Source organism: Cariama cristata, unplaced genomic scaffold (assembly GCF_000690535.1).
Source record: "Cariama cristata isolate BGI_N322 unplaced genomic scaffold, ASM69053v1 scaffold14248, whole genome shotgun sequence".
In the NCBI taxonomy this organism is placed as follows: Eukaryota; Metazoa; Chordata; class Aves; order Cariamiformes; family Cariamidae; genus Cariama; species Cariama cristata.
Genome location: NW_009629536.1, coordinates 55,455 through 78,655, shown reverse-complemented (window position 1 = coordinate 78,655; position 23,201 = coordinate 55,455). Strand labels below are relative to the sequence as shown.

General features: G+C 42.1%; 1 protein-coding gene across 1 annotated transcript in view; it reads left to right on the top strand.

The window, feature by feature from the left end:
- Window positions 1-1,533: 1,533 nt before the first annotated feature.
- The window catches only part of ST3GAL3 (ST3 beta-galactoside alpha-2,3-sialyltransferase 3), a gene marked incomplete at its 5' end in the record, with an annotated part of 73,352 nt that continues 51,684 nt past the window's right edge, over window positions 1,534-23,201 (top strand). Inside the window, 2 exons of the mRNA XM_009705202.1 lie at window positions 1,534-1,628; window positions 16,235-16,298. Of these exons, the coding sequence (XP_009703504.1) occupies window positions 1,534-1,628; window positions 16,235-16,298 (159 nt within the window). The remainder of the gene's footprint in view (window positions 1,629-16,234; window positions 16,299-23,201) is intronic.

Sequence of the window (23,201 nt, the reverse complement as noted above, 5' to 3'; positions counted from 1 at the left end):
ACTCCTTTCCTTCTAGATCAACCATGTAATTTGTGCATCCTGCTTTTGTGGTTATAGATGATCTTATTAAAGATTGCATGAGTGGATGTGAAGCAGTATGCATAGGTGAGTTTGAGTCTTCCTGTTTTGTTAAATACTCTTGGTTTCTCTTCCCCCTTCCCAGATGTTTCTGCAGCCTCTAATTTACTGGGCATCTGTGATGGGACTGCACTTTGAGCAGTTTATAATTCAGAATTCATTCCATCCTTTCCTCACTGTGCTGCTGTCTGGAATTGTGCTATGTACCTGACTGTGGCATAGTGCAGATAAGTTTATCTTGAATCACGTAGATCAAGTCCAAAAGTTATCTGATTGCAGTAGCATGGAGTTGCATGCTGAGTGCAAAAGCAGCCTGAAGGGAGGGTTAAACCCGTGCGTTACATCTATCCAGGTTAGCCAGACTGTATCTGTTTCGGATACGTGTACGTTGCAGTTGCAGTATGGCTGTAGTGGAGATGTACTCTCTGACTCTGACCATGCAGTACATTCCTTTCTTCATTTCTATAGCATAGTGTGATTGATTTTGATCCAGAATGTCCCTGCTACTGTTTTGATATGACTGAATGAACAGATTTCTAATAGTATTAGCATATTTTCTAGCAGTGAGGTTGATACACTCAGAAATGGTCCCATATGAAAGTTAGTATTTCTGAAGTTTCCTTTGCTAATTGTTTCCTTCTATCTGGCCACCATACTAATTGTTTCTAGAAGAGACAAATTTTTAATAGCTGCTGTGTTTGTCTGTTGAGGGTGTAATTAGGATAATGTATTCCCATAATGACATGGTTAAGAAGGACTAGTTCTCTCTTTTGTAAGTGGTTTTGGACAGATCACAACTGTTTGGTTTGGCAAGGACCTCTCTTGAATCATTTATATGTTAATGAATGCAGAAGAAAACACCTACATCTGTACTGAATTTCCATTCTCTGTAAACTAAGTGCTGCTTCATGATCTCCTGAAGCATTTCCTTTCTTGCCTGTGTTATGATAGCTGCTGTGTATGTGCATGAGTGAAGCAGATAACCCAGCCTTGCTCTCCACACACATTTGCCCTGAGCAGCGTGCCTGTGTGTAGTGAACATGTAATGAACAATATAAAGGCAACTCCACACCCCTTCCTCACACGCTCGCATAGACAGCGTATAAATTGCCTTGTGCTTACAAAGCTGGAAGTAAAACGGCCTAAACTCTGGTTGCAATTTACAGCTTATTGTAACTAAATTAATAGCTGAACAATAGTGGGGAAGTTCTAAGTTGTTGAGTGGAAGTGATTGCCAGGCTCACGACTTCAGTGATTTGGGTGTCCTCATGGCACAAATTCTGACAGATTTGTTCCACTGAAGGCACCTTTAGGTAAAAGTAAAATCTTCTACGTTACTGTATTGTCAGTGAGAATGTAGAATCAGCACCTAGGTATGGATTCTCTCAACCTCCCTACAGAAGTTTATCCTTCCTAGTTCAGGAGTTAATTTCTGTCTCATTTTGGTTTTCTCAGGTTCTCGAAGCCGGCACCAATGTTCTTGGATGATTCCTTCAGGAAATGGGCACGTATCAGGGACTTTGTACCCCCATTTGGAATTAAAGGACAAGGTATGAGAAAACTGTGCAGCTGTTGGAAAAGAAAGTGGTTCTGCAGATGCTTGCCTCATCTTGTTTTTCTGTTTTGAAAGCTCAGGTGGGCCCTTTGGCTCAACTTTTTTCCCCTGTTCAGGAGAAGTATTGTAGATGTAGCTCTTGGAAACCCAGAAGGGTTTTCACAGCTGGAACATGGACCTCAGAGGCTGATCTTAGGGAGGATGGTTTAGTACATGGGGAGAATCAGTGCAACAATGGCAATTTAGACCTACCACCACATTCTGGAAGAATTTTGACATTGACTGCTGTAGCATCTTGTACCATCTTTGCTGACAGCAGCAGAGAGTCCAAACTGATTTAAAGTACCTTTAAGCCAGTAATTCTCTAAAGAACAGGAAAGACGCCTCTTTCTGAGTTTTGGAGCCTTGGGGTTGACCACTGATACAAATCTTCATTTTCTTCTCATAGCATTTGGCCATGTAATTATTTTATAATTGTGCTACCTGTTGACTTGTATAACAAATAGGAAAAATCTGTTCTTTGGTGATGATTTGTAATATGCCCTGTCCTCCAACTGGAGCACAGCAGCAGCAGCTGTGTCTCAGGTATGCTGTGGGAGAGCAGGAGTGGTGCTGGTGGTGATGAGATGGGAGCCAGGAGCATACCCAGCAGATGATACATTTTGCGGGTGACACAAGCTCCTAGCAATCCCACTTGTGCTACCAAAGGCCTCTCTGGGTAAGTGGTGGTGTAGCAGAAGGCTTATGCTCACCGCAGTGATTTGCTGCACGCTTCCTGAAGTCTGATGTATTCATTAAGAAGTGTTTGTGGCATTCCATCGACTTCCAAGATTTTTTTTTTTTTCCACTGACAAACTCAAGATTACAGATGGCCCCCATAGGAATTTAAATACCTATTGGAGAAAGGACTGCAGCCACAATAGGCTTGGGTCTATGTCTCTCTCTGGAAGCAGGTGTGGTAGTTGTCAGAACAATCTCTAATCAAGTCAAAGGCTTTACTGACAAATTTCTTTTGGCTTGCATCAGTTCCCTCCTTTGTTTTATATACGTCCCTTCCTTGTCCACTCGGTCTTTTGCAGCTCAATAGGCAACTAATTACTGTCCTCTAAATCAGCCAGCAGAGTTTGCAGCAAAGAAATAACAGCATCAGCACAAGTGGAAGGCTGTGCTGACCACAGGAGGGCTTGTCCCCTTCTAACAGGCACAGAAGGTGTACAAAGCTAGGGCAAGCTGCCTGACCAACGTGGAGGTGGGATTTGCAGATTACACATGATGTGAGCTAGACCTAATAAAAATCATTCCATTAAACTGAATCCAAATGGAGAAATTCACCAAAAGGGGATGACGGAACAGCTCTGGCAGCCTTCTCCCTGGGTTTTTTGCCAGCTTGTATCACCACTGCAATGTTATGTAAATCTGGTGTTTTATATTGGATTTCCTCAGTTAAAAAGAGAAATGAGAAATTGCCATTATTTAAACGGCTGTGAGCTGAAGCCATGGAACAGAAACCGTTGAATGGGTTATTTTTTTAACATCCTCCTGGGACTGAATTTTGTGCCAAGTTTTAGTCTGGAGCAAGTTCTGTGTGTGGGAGGGTTGAATTATAAATCTCTGTAGCCCAGGATTTCTAATGGCCATGCTGACAGGCCGTGAGTCCTAGCGATGCAAATGGCGCCCTTTCATGTTACACATCACTTGGAATTCTTGCATCAGTCTTTTCTGGCTGTCCCACGGGATGCATGCTGGCTCAGCTGAGTGATTGGATGATGGGATCAGCACCTCATTAGGGCTTTCAGTCAGGGCAATCTAATGATATCCAAACAACTGACCCAGGCAGGCAGCACAGACCTCAGTCACGTGCTGGTGTGAGATGAAGACTATCAGAGCTGGGACGTGCATGGGAAAAAGAGCAGTCGGGGTGGCTGAGAAAGTGTAGAGAGATGTGCCTGTGTTGAAACAGACGGGGCGGGAGTTTTGCTCTATGCGTTAGGAAGCCCTGTGACACCGTCAGCTGGGATTTCCCACGTGCATCACACTGGGAAAGGCGGTTGGTGTTTATAGATGCTGACTGTAGCTGGGTTGGTAGTGGGAAGATTTTGCTGAGAACTGCAGTGCATATCACCCAGCATTTCAAGTCACTGTGGTCTAGCCCAAATGCAAAATGGCTTTTTTTTAATGTGTGTATGTGTGAAATATAGCTACAGGATGAGCTTACTTTCAGTAGTACTACATGTTCCAAGAAACTTCTAGAAACTAATCTGTGGTAGCTTGAAAGTACTAAAGTTATGAAATCAAGAGATTCTTAGCAGCTTGGAGGCTAATACACCATTTCTGTTTTCTCTTGTTAAAGTTTCTCTCTAGTCTTGAGACTTTTAGCTATGTTTTTCTTTGCTTTGTCACCAACAAAAATGAAAGAAGTCCTTTTTCATCCATCACTTGGTGTTTACTGGTCCCAGAAAGAACAATTCCAAGACTGCAAGAACAAATATTGCAATCTTTAGGGGAAAGCAGCTTTTGAGGAGCATTGTCTACTGAGCTGTACTAATTTGGAGTAACACGTCTGTATAAATTACACGTAAAAGAGTAGAAATGGCTCAGAAATTTTCAGGGCAGGACTACTGCTCTTTAAAGGCAATCATATCAAGCAGAAGGCAGTATGCTGATCATTTTGACACAGCTCATCAGGGATCTTCATTTTCTATAAAAAGAATCTGATTTTAAAGACAGTTCTTCCATCTCCAGATGCTAAAAAGTACTCAGTATAACATAGAAAGCTTAACGGTGTTTCTTCATGAAAGAATGAAAGAATCCTTTTCTCCGTTGGTCATTTTCTGGTTTGGCCATTAGCCCATGCAAGGGGATTTTATGACCAAAGTGCTCCACTTTCTACAAGGGCATTCGTGTGTAGAAGCCCTCAAGGTGAGGATGGTTCTGAGCATGAAAGTTTTTAGACTTTCCCCTGAATGGTGCTGGTTCTGAAATGGACTATTGCAGTAGAAATAATGCGCATCTCTTGTCAGATTGGAAACTGCTGCTGTTGTTAGTTAACCACCTTAGTGGTTACTTGTCTGCTAAATGAAAGAAGCACAGGAATGAGCAGGTGGTGACCCTACTGCTTTATGAACAGGACTTTCTGAGATGAGACATGCAGTGGGAACTCATGTACAAACTCTTTTTTAACAGTGGTCTCCGAGTGTTCTCTAGAAGGTATTAGAAATAGATGAAGAGGAGCTTGTGGAGCAGTTGTGCCTTTTTCTTAAACTTAAGTTAAAGAGGCTTAGTACATGTTGTACTTGTTGACTCAACCTCTGTTTACCGAAGATCTTGACCAAGGATTGATCCTAATTACTTGATCCCAAGCGCCAGTGACCCACGACAAAAGTGAAGGTGGGAACTGTCAGGAGTATTGGAGCTGGTACAGCAGATTGAAGGTGTCATTGCATTCATCACAGATGTCTGTAGCCCTTTGTGGGAACTCTTGCTTTCTCTGTGTGCAGAGAATAGGGAAAGTAATAGGTGCATCATATTTTTGAAGAGGCATCAGGATATTAGATTTTGACAACACAAAGGGTCACTACAAGTATCTAGTTTGGCCTTTTGTGTAACAGTGGCTCTAGGTTTCACCCAGTGACTTCTGCAGCTGGCTATGAACCTATGAGGTTATCTTTCAGAATCTGAATAAAGATTTTGTAAATGATGAAGAATAACCATGTTGTCAAACAGACCAGTGTCATATTTGACGGCAATTACTTTAAAAAATGAGACTGTTAGTACCACGTTGAGCTTGTTGTCTCCTACTGTGTGACTTGACAGAATCTAGAAATGGGATGTGCCACTGTGAGCGCTTGGAAACGATGACTCCGTCTTTATTAATAAAATAAAATAGTTGTCCTCTGGTCCTGAACACAGTTGAGCTCATTGTTCAAACAGGTTAACTCCCCGTGCCCCCCAAAAGAGGGTGGCTATATCCAGGCTTCCTATCAAGAAAGGTGACTGGCCTGTATTAGCCTGTGACCCTATGAATGCATGAGAATTATAGAGGAGGATATTTGTTGGCCCTGGTGAAATCCGTCAGGCACTGTGCTAACGCTTTAATAGTATGGACTTGTGTAGGACAGTGTGGGCCCATGCCCTGCTGCCAATTTGTTTATTAGGGTGTATATAGCCCAAGTGAAGGGATGTCACGATTAAATTAGTCAACTTTAAGAGTTGTCAAGAAGATCAAACTGTAACAAGAAGTTGGAACTCTAAAAGCTACAAATGTCAAGACGTCCTGTGGGGGACAGCTCAAGCTGCGGAGCACCCTCCTGTGTCCCAGTCTATTGTTTCGGCATTAACTGGGATGTTGAAGTGCCTCCCACGATCCACCATTTCTGAGGGTCTAATTTTCTTGCAGGAATTCTTCTTTCCCAGCACCCACCAAGCCTGCTCTTGTAGCTTGTTCAGTGAGGAGCAAGGAGACTGCAGCAATCTCAGGTTCTTAAACAAGTTACATGGAGATTTTTTTAAAATTGAAATTGAAATGTCTTCTTTTGTATTTGCATGCTTTTCTAGCAGTGCTTCTATCAGTGTAGCTTATGGAGGTATGAATATGCACATGCTGTCTGTATTGTTGCAGAGATCCTCTAGCATGTGCACTGCTTTCAGGGTTAAATTCATCAATGAAAAAGCAATGGAAAAACTGTTTATAGTGTTAGTGAGATTATTAATCCCAGAGGACCTCCTCCCCAAATGTACCTCTGTAGCTAAAGCAAAAGGAAAGAGTTATTTGGAGAAGGGCAACAAACAAGACTGGAGAAATACCTGACTATTAATAGAATTTCTCAGTACATGTGGTTTAAAGAGTATAAAAGGCTTTCATAAGAAAGAGTAGCTAGTATCTGGCATCCTCTCTGTGTAATGAGGACAGGAGAGCTGCTGCAGTTTTTTTTTAACTTAAGTGAAAACATATGGCACAACATACACTAAAAAACTAAACAGACATGATCCATGTAGTATCTCTTCCATGCATTTAGTCAGTAATTGTGTCGTTCCTTAGCAGTAATTATACATCTTCATTTCTACCTTCGTTCCTGCTAGATTGTTCTAAGCAGAGAGGCTGCTTTGTTGGCCCTGAATCAGTTTGTCTTTGAAGGTGATACTTGTTTCTTAGGGGGTGACTGTCTTGTCACCATCTCAGAATTTGCCTCCCACCAGGAATCTAGGAAGCAATTTCTTCTCCACGGTGGTACCAGAATATTAAGAACAAGTTTGAAGTGCTACAGTTTTATCAAATGTAGTATGTACTACTGGCCAGGAGACTTTGTATTTTCATCTGATACAAGAGGGGCATCTGGAAATGGTGACACATTCAGTGACAAAGAAATCGAGTCGTTGCCCAGAGCGCCAGTGCTAATAGATGTATTGTGCAATGGTTAATTGTTCTTGTACTTGGTTTTATTTGGATGTTTTCTTTTGTGTTAGTGCTTCTGGGAAGAATCATAGTTCAGAGCTGCTTAGCAGTGGTTTCATTAGTCTCATAGGGGAGAGATCATTCATCTTCAGTGAAAATGTTGAGTTTTCATGCATGCAAAAGTTGGCATATCAAAATATGGGGAGAAAATCTCTTCTCCTTTCATGCCTGTTCTTTTCTTGCATAGCTTTTTCTTCCGCATCAACTTTCTTGGCATAAGCAATACTTTATCTTTGAGAAAACATACTCACTTGGACATCATAATTGAAATTTACAGCTGACCCAAGAAAAACTATCAGAAAAGCAAGTCTTTTCCAACCTACTCTTCCAGCTCTTTATAGAGGCTGGAGTACCACATGCAGACACCTTCCCTACATTTGTCTGTGTCTGCTTGGTAATGAGGAGTCTCTTTTCTGCTTTAATTCTCCAACTTTGTCCTCATTTTGTTAGATGTACTCTGTTGTACAGATGATTTTCCTACTGTGAGCATTTTTGTTTGTTCTTCATGTGTTCTTCCTTTAACAAATAAGCAAGAAGCACAAGCATGTATAGCCGTTAGTTCTGCTCAGAGTAGGTATTAACAGAAGATTGTTGTTTCTTCTTGAGTTTGAGGCCGATTTCTGAACTAGTTTCCACTAGAATTTTACATTTGACCAAAATTGGTAATAGTTGCCATTATCACATGGGAATATAGCTATAAACATGTTGCTGTTTCCTCAGGGAATCTAGCTGATTTTATAGCCTCAAGAAATTAAATAAGAGGTTTGAAGGGAAAAAAAATGTAAAGTTTCAGAAGAGGTAGAGAATCAACTTTTCATTACTGAATAAAGCCTCTAAAGGGAAGTTATGTTGTGAATTTTGAAGTTAAATCAACTCTGACTCTTGAGCCCTCTTGATGAAAGTGCAACCTTCCAGTGCAGTCCTTTATTTCAATCAAAATTAATGCTTTGCTGTTGAATGCACTTAAAGAATAGTCTCTCTCCAAACCCGCTGAGAAAGGGAAGGGTGCCCCAGGGAGAACTCAAACCCCAAGTTTGCAGTTAATTGGGTGCCACCATATTGGAGTTCTTCCCAGAAGTGAAGTGCAATTGAGACATAGACATTATTCTTATCTCTTACCTCCTAGAGGAAGAGCAGGTCTTCTGTGTCTGTTGTACTTTGAAGTGCCACATCTTAATGCTTCTGCAAGGGTCAGGAGAATTAGAGATCCCTGTAGTTACTGAGTTTTTCAGCCTTGACATTGTCTGGCCACCTGTGAAGGGATATAAAAAATGCATCAATAAAGGGAATAACAGCCCTCTATAACAACCGTATTTATTTTCCTGCTTGTCTTTGCACAGCAGACTGTGAATCTTTCAAGGACCATTTTCATTTGGCGTGAATTAGCCTGTTTCTACAGGCTTTATTGCTTCCTGTACATTAAACTTGGGTTTGGATCAAAATGGTTAATTTTGCATGGTTAGTGCAAAATGTTGCCCATTTTTTGGCATAATTGTTTTTTAAATTAATGTTCCAACTTTCCAAGCCCTGGGATTATGTTGGGAACCAAGTTTGTATTCTGAAAAAACAAACTCTTTGCTGTGAAGAAAAGCTTGAAAAAAAAAATAAAATCCCTGAAACCTCCAAAACTATGGTGTAAATGAAGAGTCCAAATGTTATGTATTTTATTTATATCTTGTTATAAAAAGTAGGCCTTAAGGGTTTTCTGGAGCTTACGTTTAACACGCACCAGGTTTTCCTAACATTTTTAGGAAGGTGCCATGCATCTTCAGTCTTACTTTTTTTCCTTGTGTTTTGTATCTAGGCAACAGTATATGCCTCTTGTCTTAATACCATTAAAAATCGTCAATGGAAATATTGGGATGTTGGAATTAGTGGCAGTTTTAAGTCCTGTTGTTAGTAACATGTATGTCAAGTAAACCTCCTATATCTGGTACAGCTAATGGCCTCAAGAAACCATTCTCTTGTATTTACACACAAGATGTGATTTGGGGACAGATTCCTGCAGTTTATAGTTAACTGTCTTTGAGAGCCAGTTCATGTGTTTGCAATTTGCTTCTAAGTTCTGGAAGTCTTTGTAGCTGCTTTCTCCTGCATAGACCTCATCAAGTTAGCTGATCAATAATAAAAAGAAGCGGTGCAGGGAATTTCAGACTCATTTTTATACCCGTTGTACTCACTGGATTCCCAGCTTCACTAAGATACGAATAATGTTGTGTGTCTACAGCTGGACATGGTGTTTCTGGGAGAGAGCTGGATGACAGAATATGTGGTGGGGCTTGGGTGCATGGCCTCATGCTGGGCAAATCCTTTTGTAAAAGGTTACTCCTCAGCTCCCATATGGAGTGAGATCTTAAGGAAAAAAATTCTGAAGAAGGAACTTTGTACAGAGCTCAACTTTTGCATAGTGTAAAGAACCAAAAATGTATGAACTGGGTTAGTGCTCTACAGCTTGTTTGTAAATACTGTGATGTGTTTAATCCATAGCATTGATAGTGTTTAGCTTACTCTCCCCACGAAACTGAGACACACGTGGCATTCTGTTACCATGGGACCGGGACCCATACGCAGAGGAGACTGGCGTGCTTCAGGGATGTCTATCAACCTCACTCTTCTTAGTGTATTCTCAAAAGGTGAATCTGATGCCCAGTGCCCTGCAGAAGTGCTGGCTAGAGGTGTGGCAGCTGGGTGACCAGCTGTGGAGATGGGCACTGGCCATGGCTCGCAGGGCAAACACGAAGAACTGCAGCAGTACACTGTTGCATGATACTCAAAGACTTAACTGCTGGCAATGAGGGCATGTAGACTTGCTGATTTTTGAGAAAGATGGCTGGTGTGGACAACTCGAAAAATTACAGCCTCTTCTCTTGGCCTCTTGAGGGTGCCTGAGCAGCCCAATTTGGCTACTTTCAAGGCAGGCAGAAGGTAGACCCTGTGAGATGCCTGCAGTAAGCCCTATGGAGTAGAAAGGTCTCCCATCTTTTTCTAATTATACGAGCAAGAACCTTGTGCATTAGAAATAACGATGTTAAGTGTTGTTTACATTTACAGTGAAGGTCTCCACTACTCCACATAAATAACAGAGAAAAAGGCTAGAATTGAGGCTTAGGCTGGTTCTCACTGTGTGGTCACTGCCTGCCTAATTTCTAGCTATTTGCTTTTCGTTTTTCCACATCTGAAAATTTCAGGGTCAACCTGAAGTCAAGACATACTTGCGTTCAGAGAAACCATGCAGGCCTGAGCTGCTTTTCAATCTTCCAATGTTATAAGGCAAAGCTGATAGAATGTGCCATGATAACTCAGGATTCTTAGATAAATGTAGTCAACTGCTTCTCTAGATGGGAAGAAAATGTGCAGAGGCTTCTTGCTATGTTTGTATAGTAATAGTGTGTGCATAGTGGTTGATAGATGAATGGGTTAAATAATCTCCCACTCTCCCCAATAATCTAAATTCTCCATGAGAAGAAAAGAAAAAAAACAAACCAAAAAAAACCCAAACAAACTATGGCTGCAGAAAACTGCAGTAGATTGCTTGCCCTAGTAAAGTGTTGCATATTTAATAATGGGAGAAAGTAAAGGTGAAAATTCAGGATATTGGTGTTCATTTCTGTTAATTTGTCATTAAAGGATGGTAGCAGACCCATGTGAAGAACATGTAAGCCAGAGGGCTATCTGAAGATAAAAGCCTCTGCAGAGGGCTCCTTATCTAGGAGTCAAAGGCCTTATTCTGTTCCTGGTTATGTCACTTACTTGCCTTGTGACCTTCAGTGAATTTGATTCTCTCTGAGTATAAAGACATTTACTGCTTTCAGAAATGAGGAGAACAGGTGGAAGACCTGAGAGGGTGAATTCAGGAATATGTATGTATGTTTACACATGCATGTATATGTATCGCCTTATAGCCTTTGACTTGAAGGAGCTGTATAAAAACCACATATTTTTACAGTTGGAATAAGTTCACTTGCGTAATACTTCAACTAGAATTAAACAGCACTGAACATTGATCCCTATACATAACATATATATGTATAGTATGTTCTTATGCCTACCATACAGATGGTTTCATGTAAGAAGAACCACTGCATTACAGTTTGCTCTTTCTGATGGGAACTATTGGGGCCAACACAAATAAAAAATGAGCTGCCAGTGAGCTGCTGCTGAGATGTGTGCCTCTCCCAGGACAGCTAACATCTGTAGCCCTAAGGATGATGGCACATTTAAACGTCAGTGTTTGACTACAGGCTGGAGGAAGGATTTAGGATCGATAACATTTGCCTTGAATCTCCTGAGGATGAATAGGAGAAACAGTACACAGGAAGCGATATTACTGTTGGATTTACGCAGCCTTCAAGCGGTTACTAAAACTGTGGCCCCTGAATGGCTGTTGGATGACCTACATGAGATGAGTTTGGTATTGGAATTCACTTTCCAGCGGGAAGTTTGTATTTTCACAAAACATGCAGCTAATTAGCACCTGCTGGGCTGCCTGTTTGACAGCTGGGAAGAGGCCAAAGATTAAATGCTTTTCAAAGATGAATTTACCTTTTATCCATACTGATTAGGGGAGGAGAGTGACAGGAAAGAAGTGCGTGGTTTTGTGCAAGCTGTTCTGTTCCTGCCTGCTCAGTATGTCTGAAGGATTCCATGGAGAGTGCAAGTTAGCCGTGGTACAGTGCTGCCAGCTCTCCTTGTGAGGGGTAAACATGAGAGAGAGCTGCAGAAGCTGCCTCTGTGCCAGCAATGAATGGCAGGGGGTAAGGTCTGCTTGGTCTGAGCTGACCTTCCGTGGAGCCCTGCAAGTCTCTGGGCCGTGCTCTCCATGGTTCATGTTTCTGGGCATATGGTGCTGAGACATGTCTGGTGGGCTGATTTGGTGGGGTTCTGCACTGAACAAAAGTAGCTGAAACTTTTGCAGACTGGAAATGGCCCTCAAAGAATGAGAGACCTGTTTGGGGATTTATCTGAGCTAATGAATTCTGTTACACCTGAGCTGGCTGGGTGCCTGAGCCCCGGAAGCAAGTGGTGAGTGCATGCATACCTGTTGCTTGTAACAGGAAGGATTTTTTTCCTTTGTAGTACTCAGAACATGTATACTCAGGCCCCTCCTGGCCCCTTCTTGGTGCACAGGTATACAAGGCAGAGCACACCCACCACTGTCTGTTCTTCTCACTTGCTGAGCAAGAGAGAAGTTGTGCCTGTCGTCGTGTCTGCATCCATGCCATGGTTTCTTCACGACCTGTGTAAACCATCTGGGGGAGGGCAGAAATCAAACCAAATTGTTCGCATAGCTTTTGCCTTAATAAAGAAATCTTTCTTTTAAGCATGGGTTCATGTTAAAGCAAGGGCCGTACGCAGCTGGTGCCTTTTAAAAAAAAAAAAAAAAAAACAAAACCAAAACAAAACAGAAAATCAATGGATGAATGGAGAAAAGCTGACTTATCAGGAACAAAATGTTCTCCCCTGAAATACTGATCTTGGATTGCTCTGTTCTTTGTTCTTTGCTATGTTCAATGCAAGTAGGTCCCAATCATGAGCTCCATCCCTTTCCCTTAAGAATATGCCTGCCCCAGAGAAACTTGCTGCCCTGGGTGCCAGCTGTTCCCATTGCTGTCCCACCCTAGTGAAGGGGTTCTGTGGCCAAGGTGCAGCGTACCAGCTCTGCTGCTGATCAGATTTGCTGCTAAATCAGGTAATGATTTAGTATAAGTTGTTTAGAAGTTTAGCATCAGTGTGTACAACATCAAAGCTGGTTTGGTAGCCTTTCTACCACTGTTCTGTAGAACAGTTTGGGGTTTTTTCAATCTGCCCAGAAGCTACTGCATGGAGATAGAACATCTCAGTTATTGCCTAGATCGTGTTGTGCATACACTGGTGCAGTCTCAGAGGCTCGGGCCTTGAAGACTTGGCCTTTCTTTTATCCTTGCAAAACTTGCTTTCAGGTCTTGACAGATCAGTATTCAGCCAGTGGCTGTGCACAAATCCTGTTACTTGAAACAGGAAGGAATTTTTCTTTGTAGCATTTGTAACATACTTGCATCCATTGTCATCACTCAGTAGATAGGTATATAAGGCAGACTATACTCATCACCCTTTCAATTTCTCACTTACCTTGGAGAAAGCATGCTCCATCAATTAACATTATATAATGCACCTGCTTTCCTGGTACCTGATTTTCTTTAGTCCTAGTCTGGAGATGAACACTGCTTTGTGTCCTGCAGGTCGTTATCTGTGATAGTACTCTTTGCACTGGTGATTTCAAGTGGCCCTCCACCTTGACCCAGCTGTGGTAAAAGATCCTGCCAGTGGTTCCCTATTGTAGGTATCTTCGTTGTCTTGTGAAAGGTTGCAGATCAGCCACAGCAGTATCTGCTGATCCTCAGACCTTGCCCCAAGAAGATACAGGAGCTCCTTCTGAAGGAGGTCTTGTCCTTTCATCCTGGTGCCAGTGAGCAAAGTGAGAAATGCCAGTGCCCACCTTGGCAGCAGCGTAGTGTCCATCTTCTAGTAGAGTTCCAGCTCAGTCCAAAGGATCTAGTGCCTCTCCCCTGCCCAGGCCATTAGCTTTTCCTGTTAGTGCTTGTGGCTCCTGGTCCTGGCTTCCAATGAGGGTACTAGACTAGACGAACTAGCACTGAGAGCTTCTGTCCTGCTGCGAGTCAGCACTTGGCAGTGAAATACTTTGTCTTTTATTGAGCTTCATTCAGCAGTTTTGAATGATAACACAGTGATTTGTCGAACTTCCAAATCTCTTGGATGCCATGTGTTGTTGGACTGTGGGGGCTGCTGAAGAGATATCTCCCATTTGGTCATTCATAATCTGTACTGAATGTCCCATGTTGTTGTTTGCTTTGTTGGTGTTTTCTGTCCAGATGATGGGAACGGGGAGCATCCCCGTCCCAAATGCTGCCATATCCAGTCCTAAAGTAGTTGTATTTCATTCCTGAGCATTCACTATGAAAGTATTACTAATTGCCTCTCAAGAGGAGAAAAACAGAATTGTTTGAGTGCATTAGTCAACTGTATTCCTTTAATGTGCTTTTTAATGCAATATAACGGATGGCCTCTAGGTAGTGCAGGGTGGTAACTTGTGGGTGGTAGAGCAAACCTGGCACAAGAAAAGCTTGGTAGATGGGAGATTGCAGTCCTTGACATGCAGTCCTTTGATCTCTTTTCTTAGAGTGTGGGAAAACAGCCATGATAACGTATACTGTCCAGTAAAAGTCAGCGTATGAGACAGGCCAAGGAGAGGACTTGTGGCATGGTGCCATTAGAGGTCACAACAACCTACGGCTGTTGCAGCAGACTTAGGGAAATAGCATTCCTGTTTGAGAGGAAGCCTGCTGCCAATGCATCAAAAGAAATTCTTCAGATGAAGGAAAATCAAACAAAACAACTATTTTATTAGCAAAGTCAGTTACTTTTACCCTACAAATTGCTTCTTTCCTTACTCCACTCCAAAATATGATCTTCTGAAAGTAATCACAGTTCCCACCTTGTAATGGTTGGCAGGGGCTGTCAGTAATGCCATGTCAAAAACTTCCCCAAATCTAAAAGTAATCATCAGAGTTTTCTATTTATCATCTTTGTTTGTCTGCCTTGTGTGTCTCACCAGCTTGTTGTCAGGTTCAAAGCTGTTTGGCACATGGGCTGCCTCGAGGTGGTGTGTTGGTCCCACACCCTCGTCCTGTAGTTTCTGCAGAAGGACATAGTAAATAGGAAAAGAACTCTTTATTTGGAGTGGATTTCCCTAACTGTGCTGATTGCAGTAAGTAATGTCTATCAGGAAAACTGTTTAGGTTCACTGTAAACAATCACTCGATGTCAGTCATCCTAATGTTCATGTGTCACTTTTAATCTTTTGTAAAGAAATGAGACTCATTTGTTCCTTTTGACTGGTTGTTTCCTAAGAACTTTTGAACTAGTTGAATGATATATTTAAGGGAAGGATATGATAGATATTTACAGTCTCCCAAGGAAAGTGGAAGTCGTCTAATTGTTCACAATCTTTTCCAGTGTAAATGAAGCTCAGAGAAGCCGTATTCAAAATCAGGAAAGGGAAGTGATTGAAAGTCCATATGGATCCAGGAGGATTCTGAGCTCAGAGAGGAGAAATCACTGAGGATTGCTAGATACATAGAAGCTATACCTGATGCGTGAAATTCCTCGTTTGAAAATAATTAAATGGTAGAAGAGAATTTCAGAAAAATATTATGTTTGTTTGCTTTGTTCTTATGTTCTTCTTAGGTATCTGCTTAAGGCCACAGTTAGTCAGGATTTGGAGATGGACTTTTTGTTGGACCCAGTACAGCCATTCTGAAGTTACTGGTGCATTTGTAAATCCAGACTAGCTAAAGCATTGCTGCTTCTTGGCCCCGGACGGGTCATGGTAAAGGAGTTTGGACCTTTATGTGGGAGAGAGGTGGAAAAATTAGGCACAAAGAACAAAATCTAGAAGAAAGCAGACTCAAAAATTTCCATAGTCAATAGAATTATCTATATGTAATCATTGTGCTTCTACAATTTAATACATTTAATTTGTGTGTCTGTCTATGCTTGCATAACTTATACCATCTAGTTGCTGCAGCATTCACTGGATATCAGTGTAGGCTGTGGTTCCATGGGCATTTCTTTAAGCAACTATGATGGTTTAATTGGATTCTGCCATGAAGAGAACCAGACTGAGGAACTGAACTCAAAGTAGTAGTAACCCAGGAAAATAAAAAGCATTTGTTTTAACCTGGTTCTTTTCCTGCATCTGGTTCACCTCTCAGCTGCATAAAAGCTTGTCTGAAAACAAGTATTGACAGTGATACTGGCTTTTTCATGTCTGAAGTGTTTCTGAAACTTTAATCTCGGGGAAGTGGGTATGAAACCACTACCTTAAACTGTATTGTGTTTGTTCCCTGTCACAATCTATGCAAGGCATTTGTACACTGCATCAGAGTTTGGCACATAACATGTCTTTGCAGCCAGCATGTGAAGGTCATTGACCAGAGAAAACAGAAATATGCAAGTTAAAGTGTTTATTCCTAATGTGAACATTATTTCAATTCCTCCAAGTAACTGCTTCAGATGCTTTACATCACTTTGTTTTTAATTTCCATTAGAAGTGAGAACTTGTTCCTAATGTCTTCTTCCTTTCTCCCCAGATAATCTGATCAAAGCCATCCTGTCAGCAACCAAAGATTACCGTCTAACTCCAGCTCTTGACAGGTAAGATGAGATCTTTTAGAATAGAAGGAGTAGAGGTGATTATTTTCCACCTGTCCTAAATAAATTTTGCTAGATATTTTTGCCAGAAATTATTGCCAATAAATTTGGCTGTGCCTTGGAGGTAGATCAGGAGCTCGAAACCAAGTCCTCTCCCAAGTAAATCTGTAAACTCTGGAGACCTCTGTTAAGTCAAACATGAGTAGAAAAAAGCATTTGCCTTTTGACTATTTCCTCATCTTTTTTTTTTCATATGGTGTTACAATACACCCTCTTGCCCATTCTTCAAATAAGTAAATAGCAGGTTTTCAATAAACACGTTATTCTTTCTCAGCCTTTCTAACGAAGCAAGAGTATCACAAGAAACCCTTAGAGGGAAAGAAGGGACTGGCTTGTTTTAACAATGTTTCACTAATACCTTACCCTTAAAGCTTTTTTTGTCCAAGCCTGTGCCAGGATGCGATAGCAGTCACCTGAGTCCTGTGGTATTTGAAATGATGCCTTTAGAAGAAGTTCCTTTGATTCTGCAGTCCTATTGTAGAGGTTGCTTCTGAAAGTCACTGGCATGCTTACAATCAGCTTCCCAGTGATAGTCCTTTAATCTTTCCTATCCTTGCTTTTCTGTCATTCCTTCCATTTACCATGCAGTTTTGATTTAGTGCCACCTCCTGGATTAGAGGTAGCTTTTTTCAAAAGCTGTCAGAGGTTTTTATTGGGACATGATGTCTTTTCAAAGTCCTGGTACTACTTCTTTCCAAGCAGTGGTACTTCCTTGAACCCAGGCTAACAACACAGTTCCTGCTTTCTAAACACATTGGTTTTATTTCCTGGCCCAGCTGCCCTTCTGCCCATTTTTCCATGACAAAGTTCATAAGCTTTTCCAGCCTTTCCATAGGTCTCTGCATCTCTTATGTGGATTGTAGAGCTTGCCTGCTGTAGTTAAGAGTTGGGAGTTACTCTGTATGTGAAAGTTTATTCTTAGTTTTTTGCAGTCTGTGTGCTAATGTAGGTTGCTTTGAAGTTTGCCTTGCCTCACAGCAATGCCAGGTAGGGTTAGCCTTCAGAGTTTGGATTAATGTGAGAGATGATGTCCGGAAGGCAAAATCATTTTACAAATGACCTTCTTAGAGATTTTGCACACAACTGAGCCTCACCCATCTGGGGTTTCTCTCAGCTGTGGTTGGAGAGTTAAGATTTTGATCTGTTGAAAAATCCACCTATATACTCTTTCAGAAGATTGCTTATGGGAAATTAGTGTTAATGACAGAGGGCAGGTGGGAGATTCTTGCAGTGAAGGTTAATGTAATTGTGACACTTGCTGCTCATCTATTTTTTGAGGAGTGGAATGTTTCGGTTTTTTAAAAGTCATTTCTTAGGAGGTTGTGAAACATAGCCACTCTAGCATGAGCGGCTCACTTTGGGTTTACATTCTTTATAATGGGTTTGGTGCAGAGATAGGAAAGACCTAACACTCAAGCCTTCATGAAACGTATGCAAAGTTCCTGAGATATCTAGAAATTTATTTCTAAAGTATTGCAGTAATGAGGTTTGATGGTGTGTATGCTTGTAAACACACAGATATCTTGGGGAAGTACTGTTTTCTTGGGAATTTTTGTGATAAAAATGCATAGTAGTGGATGTTGGTTGTGTAGTATGTATGCCTCAGTCAAATACCTCCCAGAGCCCTTCCAAGTGAGCAGGTCTTAAGAAAGATAAAAATTGAAGCTAATGTGGGAGGAAGGGACAAGAAAGGCTTGGGATAGCAAGCCGCAAAGTGAGAGCCTAAAGCAGTAGGTGGATGGAGTTGCAACAGAGGGGTTATTACGGGAGAGCTTGCGTACTGTAGGAGGTGTTAAGGCTACTGCAGTGCTGCTCTTGGAAACCTGCTTGGTGAGTAGGGCATAGGTGAAGACTTGGATATGCTTCTAGAAATGTGCTTCAGCCATGATCATCAATGAATTACAGTGCTGGCAGCAATGGGTATCTGCCATTTTGAATTCCAGAAGACCTGATGGAGCAGACTGATGAGGTTAGCTACTTTCTCATCTTGTCTCAAGCTCGAAGCAGAGCCCAACAGTTCCTCTCTGTGTCAGCTCCAGCATGCTGGGAGCAGGGCCTTGAGGTTTGGGTCACTCCCTTGCTGTGCTCACTGGTCAAGGAGAAGGTCCAGACCTCTCCCCTTTACTCACCACCTTGGAGCAACTGGAGAAGGCCTGACTCAAAGGACCTTTAAAGGTCCCTTCCAACTCAAACCATTCTATGATGAAAGGCTGAAAAAATCCCTTATTGTGAAAGAATTAGGTAAGAGATGGCTAAAGTCTGTGAGGTACAAGGGGTCAGAGTTAGGAGATCTTGTGAACCCTTCCACTTGTAGGCTCTCAGAAGTCTTGTGGGTTGAGTCTAGCAGTAGGGAAAAAGCTCCAGGTTCACTTTCTCTTCAGGATGGAGTTACACCAACATTTTCTCTGTTGGCAAAGCCAGTCTAAGAAGCTATATTTGCTGCTGCTGCCTGCTCTCAGATTGTGACTCCTTACTTTCTCCTTGTGCTGCTGCTATTGTTTGAAGAGGGACTTTAAAGTGGGTCACTGAAGCAATTACAGTTTACAAGTTTTTCTCTTCACCTGGGTCATTCCAGTGACCTCATTTACAGAGCTTCCCTCCCACTGCAGACTTGTGTTGGCGCAGCGCTACAAAAGCAGCACGAGAGGCAGAGGGCTGGGGATGGGTGGGGAGGGTGAGCGGTGCCGAGCCTATTGAAGTAAGTGCTCGTGTAACCGTACGCTGAATGCAGCTTTCCCGAGGGAAGGGTGGGAGAGGCAGGAGAGGTGAGGTCAGAGCAGTGCGTGCGAGCATAGGAAGGAAAGAGGGGATTAGAGTTGTATGGTGGGGGATCTACACCAAGGCTTTGGTCTTGTCCCCACCCAGGCTTCTCCATTTCTGTCCTCCTTCACAAAGCTGTCTCTTGAGATGTTACCATTGCTTGCCTTCCATAAGCCCTGGCAATGAACTTCTTTGTTTGATTATCCCTGTGGCAAAAGGGCATCCTAGTGCACCTTTCCTGACACAATGTACCAACATGATGCTGAAATGAGGCAAATTCAGTCCTTCCGGGTATGCGTACACCTTTCATCATCCCAAAGCAGCTTTGCCAACTCCCTCCAACTAATCCCTCCATTGTGAGTAGAGTTGTGTTAATAACTAGCAGCAGCTGGAGGGCATGTGAACAAATGCTCTAGTTCACGCCTGTAACATTAGTGTAAGTAATGCCATGCTTTCTTAGTTTCTTCATGACTCCTTATTGTGGCACCTTCGTATTGAACTGCTTATAGTAACCTGCTTCTGCTCCAGGGCAGGAGGTAGGTAAAGCTGTGGTTGTGTTTGTGAGGGTAGTTGCAGCTCAGCTCTGAGCTTTTCTGGAAAAGATTGGAGATCGAGGGGACTTTCTCTAGAATCAGTGTCCTGTTCCTTCAGAGCTGGCATGTCTTTCTCCCTGACGCAAATGTTGATGGGCCTCGTCTTTGACGCTTCAGAGTTCTCTTGAACTCTGTTGGCTTTTCCAGGCCCATTTATATCATTGACATTTTCACTGCTTGCTTTTGTGGCTCCTCCAGTGGCCTGGCCCTCATTCTCAAATCAATCAGAGCTTGATTTCTAGTTCCATGGCTCTTCTGCTGGCTGGACTTCAGTGGATTTAGGGGTTAAATCTCTGTGGTGATGACCTGTAAATTTCCTATGAAAAGACATAAATACAAAAACCTGACTGACCTTTTTGTATTGCCTCCAGATGGTAATGAAGAAAAACTGAGAGTTTGAGCTTACAACTAACACAGTCTTTACTAAAGCAGTATATGGACTAACAAGTGAGGAAGGAATTTGACAGAGCAGGAGAGGAGATGAGTGTGTCCCTCTGGCTCAGGTTAATAGCACCAGTTTAAGTAGCAGGATCCAGATCAAACCAGAATATGCTAAGCCTCCCTAAGCACCAGTTACCCTAAAGATGTATTTTTTAATTATTCTGTTATATCTTTCCTCAAAGCCTTTAGTTCCAAAGTAGCATAAAGGAAGGCCTTGTGTTTTTTCTCCCCTGACAAATCCCTAAAGCGCTTTGATAAGAGAGGAAGTAGCAATTGCTACAATGCATACATGTGTTTACAGTGCTATATTGTTCAAGAAGATCTGTGTGAATTCCAGTTTTGGTGTAGATGAACTCAGCTCTGAGCATCTGTGTCAAGAGGCTGTACATCTGACTGCAGCTCCCAGCTTAGGGCTTTAGAGAAGGTCTGTCTGGTGCAGAAAGTCCATGACCCTACTTCATACCACCCTGGTAGCAAGCTGAAACCTGGGCTGTCCCCGATGTGTTCAGTCTTTGAGCTTTTCTGGAAAAGAAATACAGCTTTGACGTTCTATGTAAATAAACAAAAAGGCGTTTGCACACTTCTTTGTGGAGAAACAATTGAGCTGTAACTGATGCTGCTTGCGCAGTGTGTTCCTTCAGACAGAAACTTGCCTGGAGCCAGCAGTGACTTTGCAGGTTTCCCATGCTCAGGCAGCATCAGTTAGTGCCGACTGTGAAGGAGCCCAGCTCCGCTGGTGCCAAGTATCCAAACATCTGGTCGGGATGCGAGGTCAGGCACATGAAGTCCCTGCCAAATGCTTCCCTTTCACAGTGCCATCAGGGTGGCCCTGCAATCTTCTCGTTGTCCCACAGTGTGATTGCCAAAGCTGGTTGAGACCAAGCCAACTCACCTTTCTGCCTGTTTCGATCAAAAGTTCTGGCTGCCCAGACTTGATGTACACGCCTGATGCGCAGAACCCAGGCCAAGTCCAAGACTCACTGTATCTTCATCATGTGCACCTGAAGAAAGCAATCTGTGCCTGAGTACTTCCCTCTGAGTATGCAACAGAAACTTCCAGCTTTGCAGTGAGAGTGGGCAGAGTACTTTTGAAAGAAACTTAAGATAAAGCTGCTAGAAGATCCAAGATTAGACCTTAGCATCAAAAAGATACTAATGAAAAATCTTATCTGCGGACTTAAGGAAAAAGGACGAAGCATTTAAATATGTCAAGACCACGAGGGTATAAGAGTGGTTCAGACATGAAGTTGGGCAAAGCTGATTAACATATCAGTTATGACAAGTAAAGGCAGAACCATTCAGTTGAGTATTTGTTTCATTTTTCGGGGTAAAGATAGAATGATGTTGTCCCATTTTACAGCAGTGATTAAATACTTTGTGTATTTTTGTTAATAACTGTGAGAATGTTAAATGACAATTGTATGTCTTTTTAAATCAGTAAGCACGGAAGAGTATTTAAAGAGTTAAATAAAGAATTCCTTTTGTTATTACTGTTTGCTTTTCAATCCTTCTTGGAATGTTGGATAGAACAGCAAATGTTGTGCCATTCCTGGAGAAATATGGGAGGTGACAAAGAGGTGGCTGTAAGTTGATTAGCTTGGTTTCACAGGAAAAATCCTGGAAAGGTAGATCTGGGACAGAGCTAGGATGACAGCATAATTGATGTGAGTTATCTTAGGTTTTGTGGAAATGAAATCTTGTCATGTAGAGGATATATTTTTTAGATGAACTAGAAGCTTGATTGATAAAGGTAACCTTTTAAAGATAAGCATTAGTTATTTGTCTCAGTCCATTATATTCTGATTCTACACAACACTGTTGTAGACATATCCTTTTTAGAAATGGGATATGTCGCACAGCTTTAAAAAGTTACTGTCAGGGTTGAGAATTAATCCTTTAGTGACACTTCTAGTGTAATCCTGCTGGCAGATGTTCACAGTGGTTAAAACCAGTCTGGAGGAAATGTAAAATTACACTAGGAAAATTGGCCAAAAGACTGGCGAAGTAAGGGCTAGGAGGGCCAGGTCAGTCTAGATCTTTTCGTAGGGCCATTCTCTGAACAGTCCTTTACTGGAGCCAAATCAAAAATCAGGCATCTCAGAGGCAACAACGCAGATCATGCTTACAAGATGGGGATTATATTCTGCAAACCAAAGCCTATAAAAAGAGCGTTGGAACGATGTACATAAAATCTCTGTGTCAAAGGGACCCTGCTTTGAGCAGCATTATCCCCGCATGCTGGTCTTCTAGAGTTGGTGCTTCCGAGATCTGGAGAGAAGTTGAAAATGGTTCAGAGAGGTACTGCAAATGTGACTCAAAATCTAGGAGAGCTGCCATACTGTAAGAGATGTGATGAGCTCACTCTAGTTTGTATGGTCAAGAGAAAATTAAGAATGGGATTTGATCAGTCTACAAGTACTGTGTGGGAACAAGGCCATGAAGAGAGGCTGCAGGAACAGCTTTGGCTGGTGGAACTGGTTCTTTTATCTCATGTGTAGCGGCTGATGCTCACCGCTCTGATGGTGACTGATTATCCACCTGGAAGCAGATGTTTACACACAGTGGTTTGTCAGTAAGTGGATCACATGCAGATGTGGAAGGGACTGCTGACAGTAGATGGTGCTTTAATTTAGCAGAAAAGGGAAGAAAGCAATTAAGTGGTTTGAGACTGAAACAAACACATTTGTGTTCAAAATTGTTAAGAACTAGCATCCTAATAGTGAGTGGGGAAGGGATAGAGGGGAGTGTCTATAGCTTCCAGCCTTTGGATTTCAGCATGATATTCTTCTTCAAAACATAAAGTTAAGAAAAGTCATGGCTCAGAGACAACTGAGTAGAGAAATTGCCGTATTTCACCCAGCAGTCTGTTGTTTAGGAGGTCAAACTTTCTTATCGTGATCATCAAAAGAGCGTATTTTCATCTGAAATTTCACTTGGCCAGAGTTGAACTATGTCTTTTTTCCCCTCCTGCAGCACGTTTTCGTTAAAGATTTTGACAAAGCTGTTACCATCTTTGTCACTCAGTTGGGTGTACTTGGGGCTGACTCTTTCA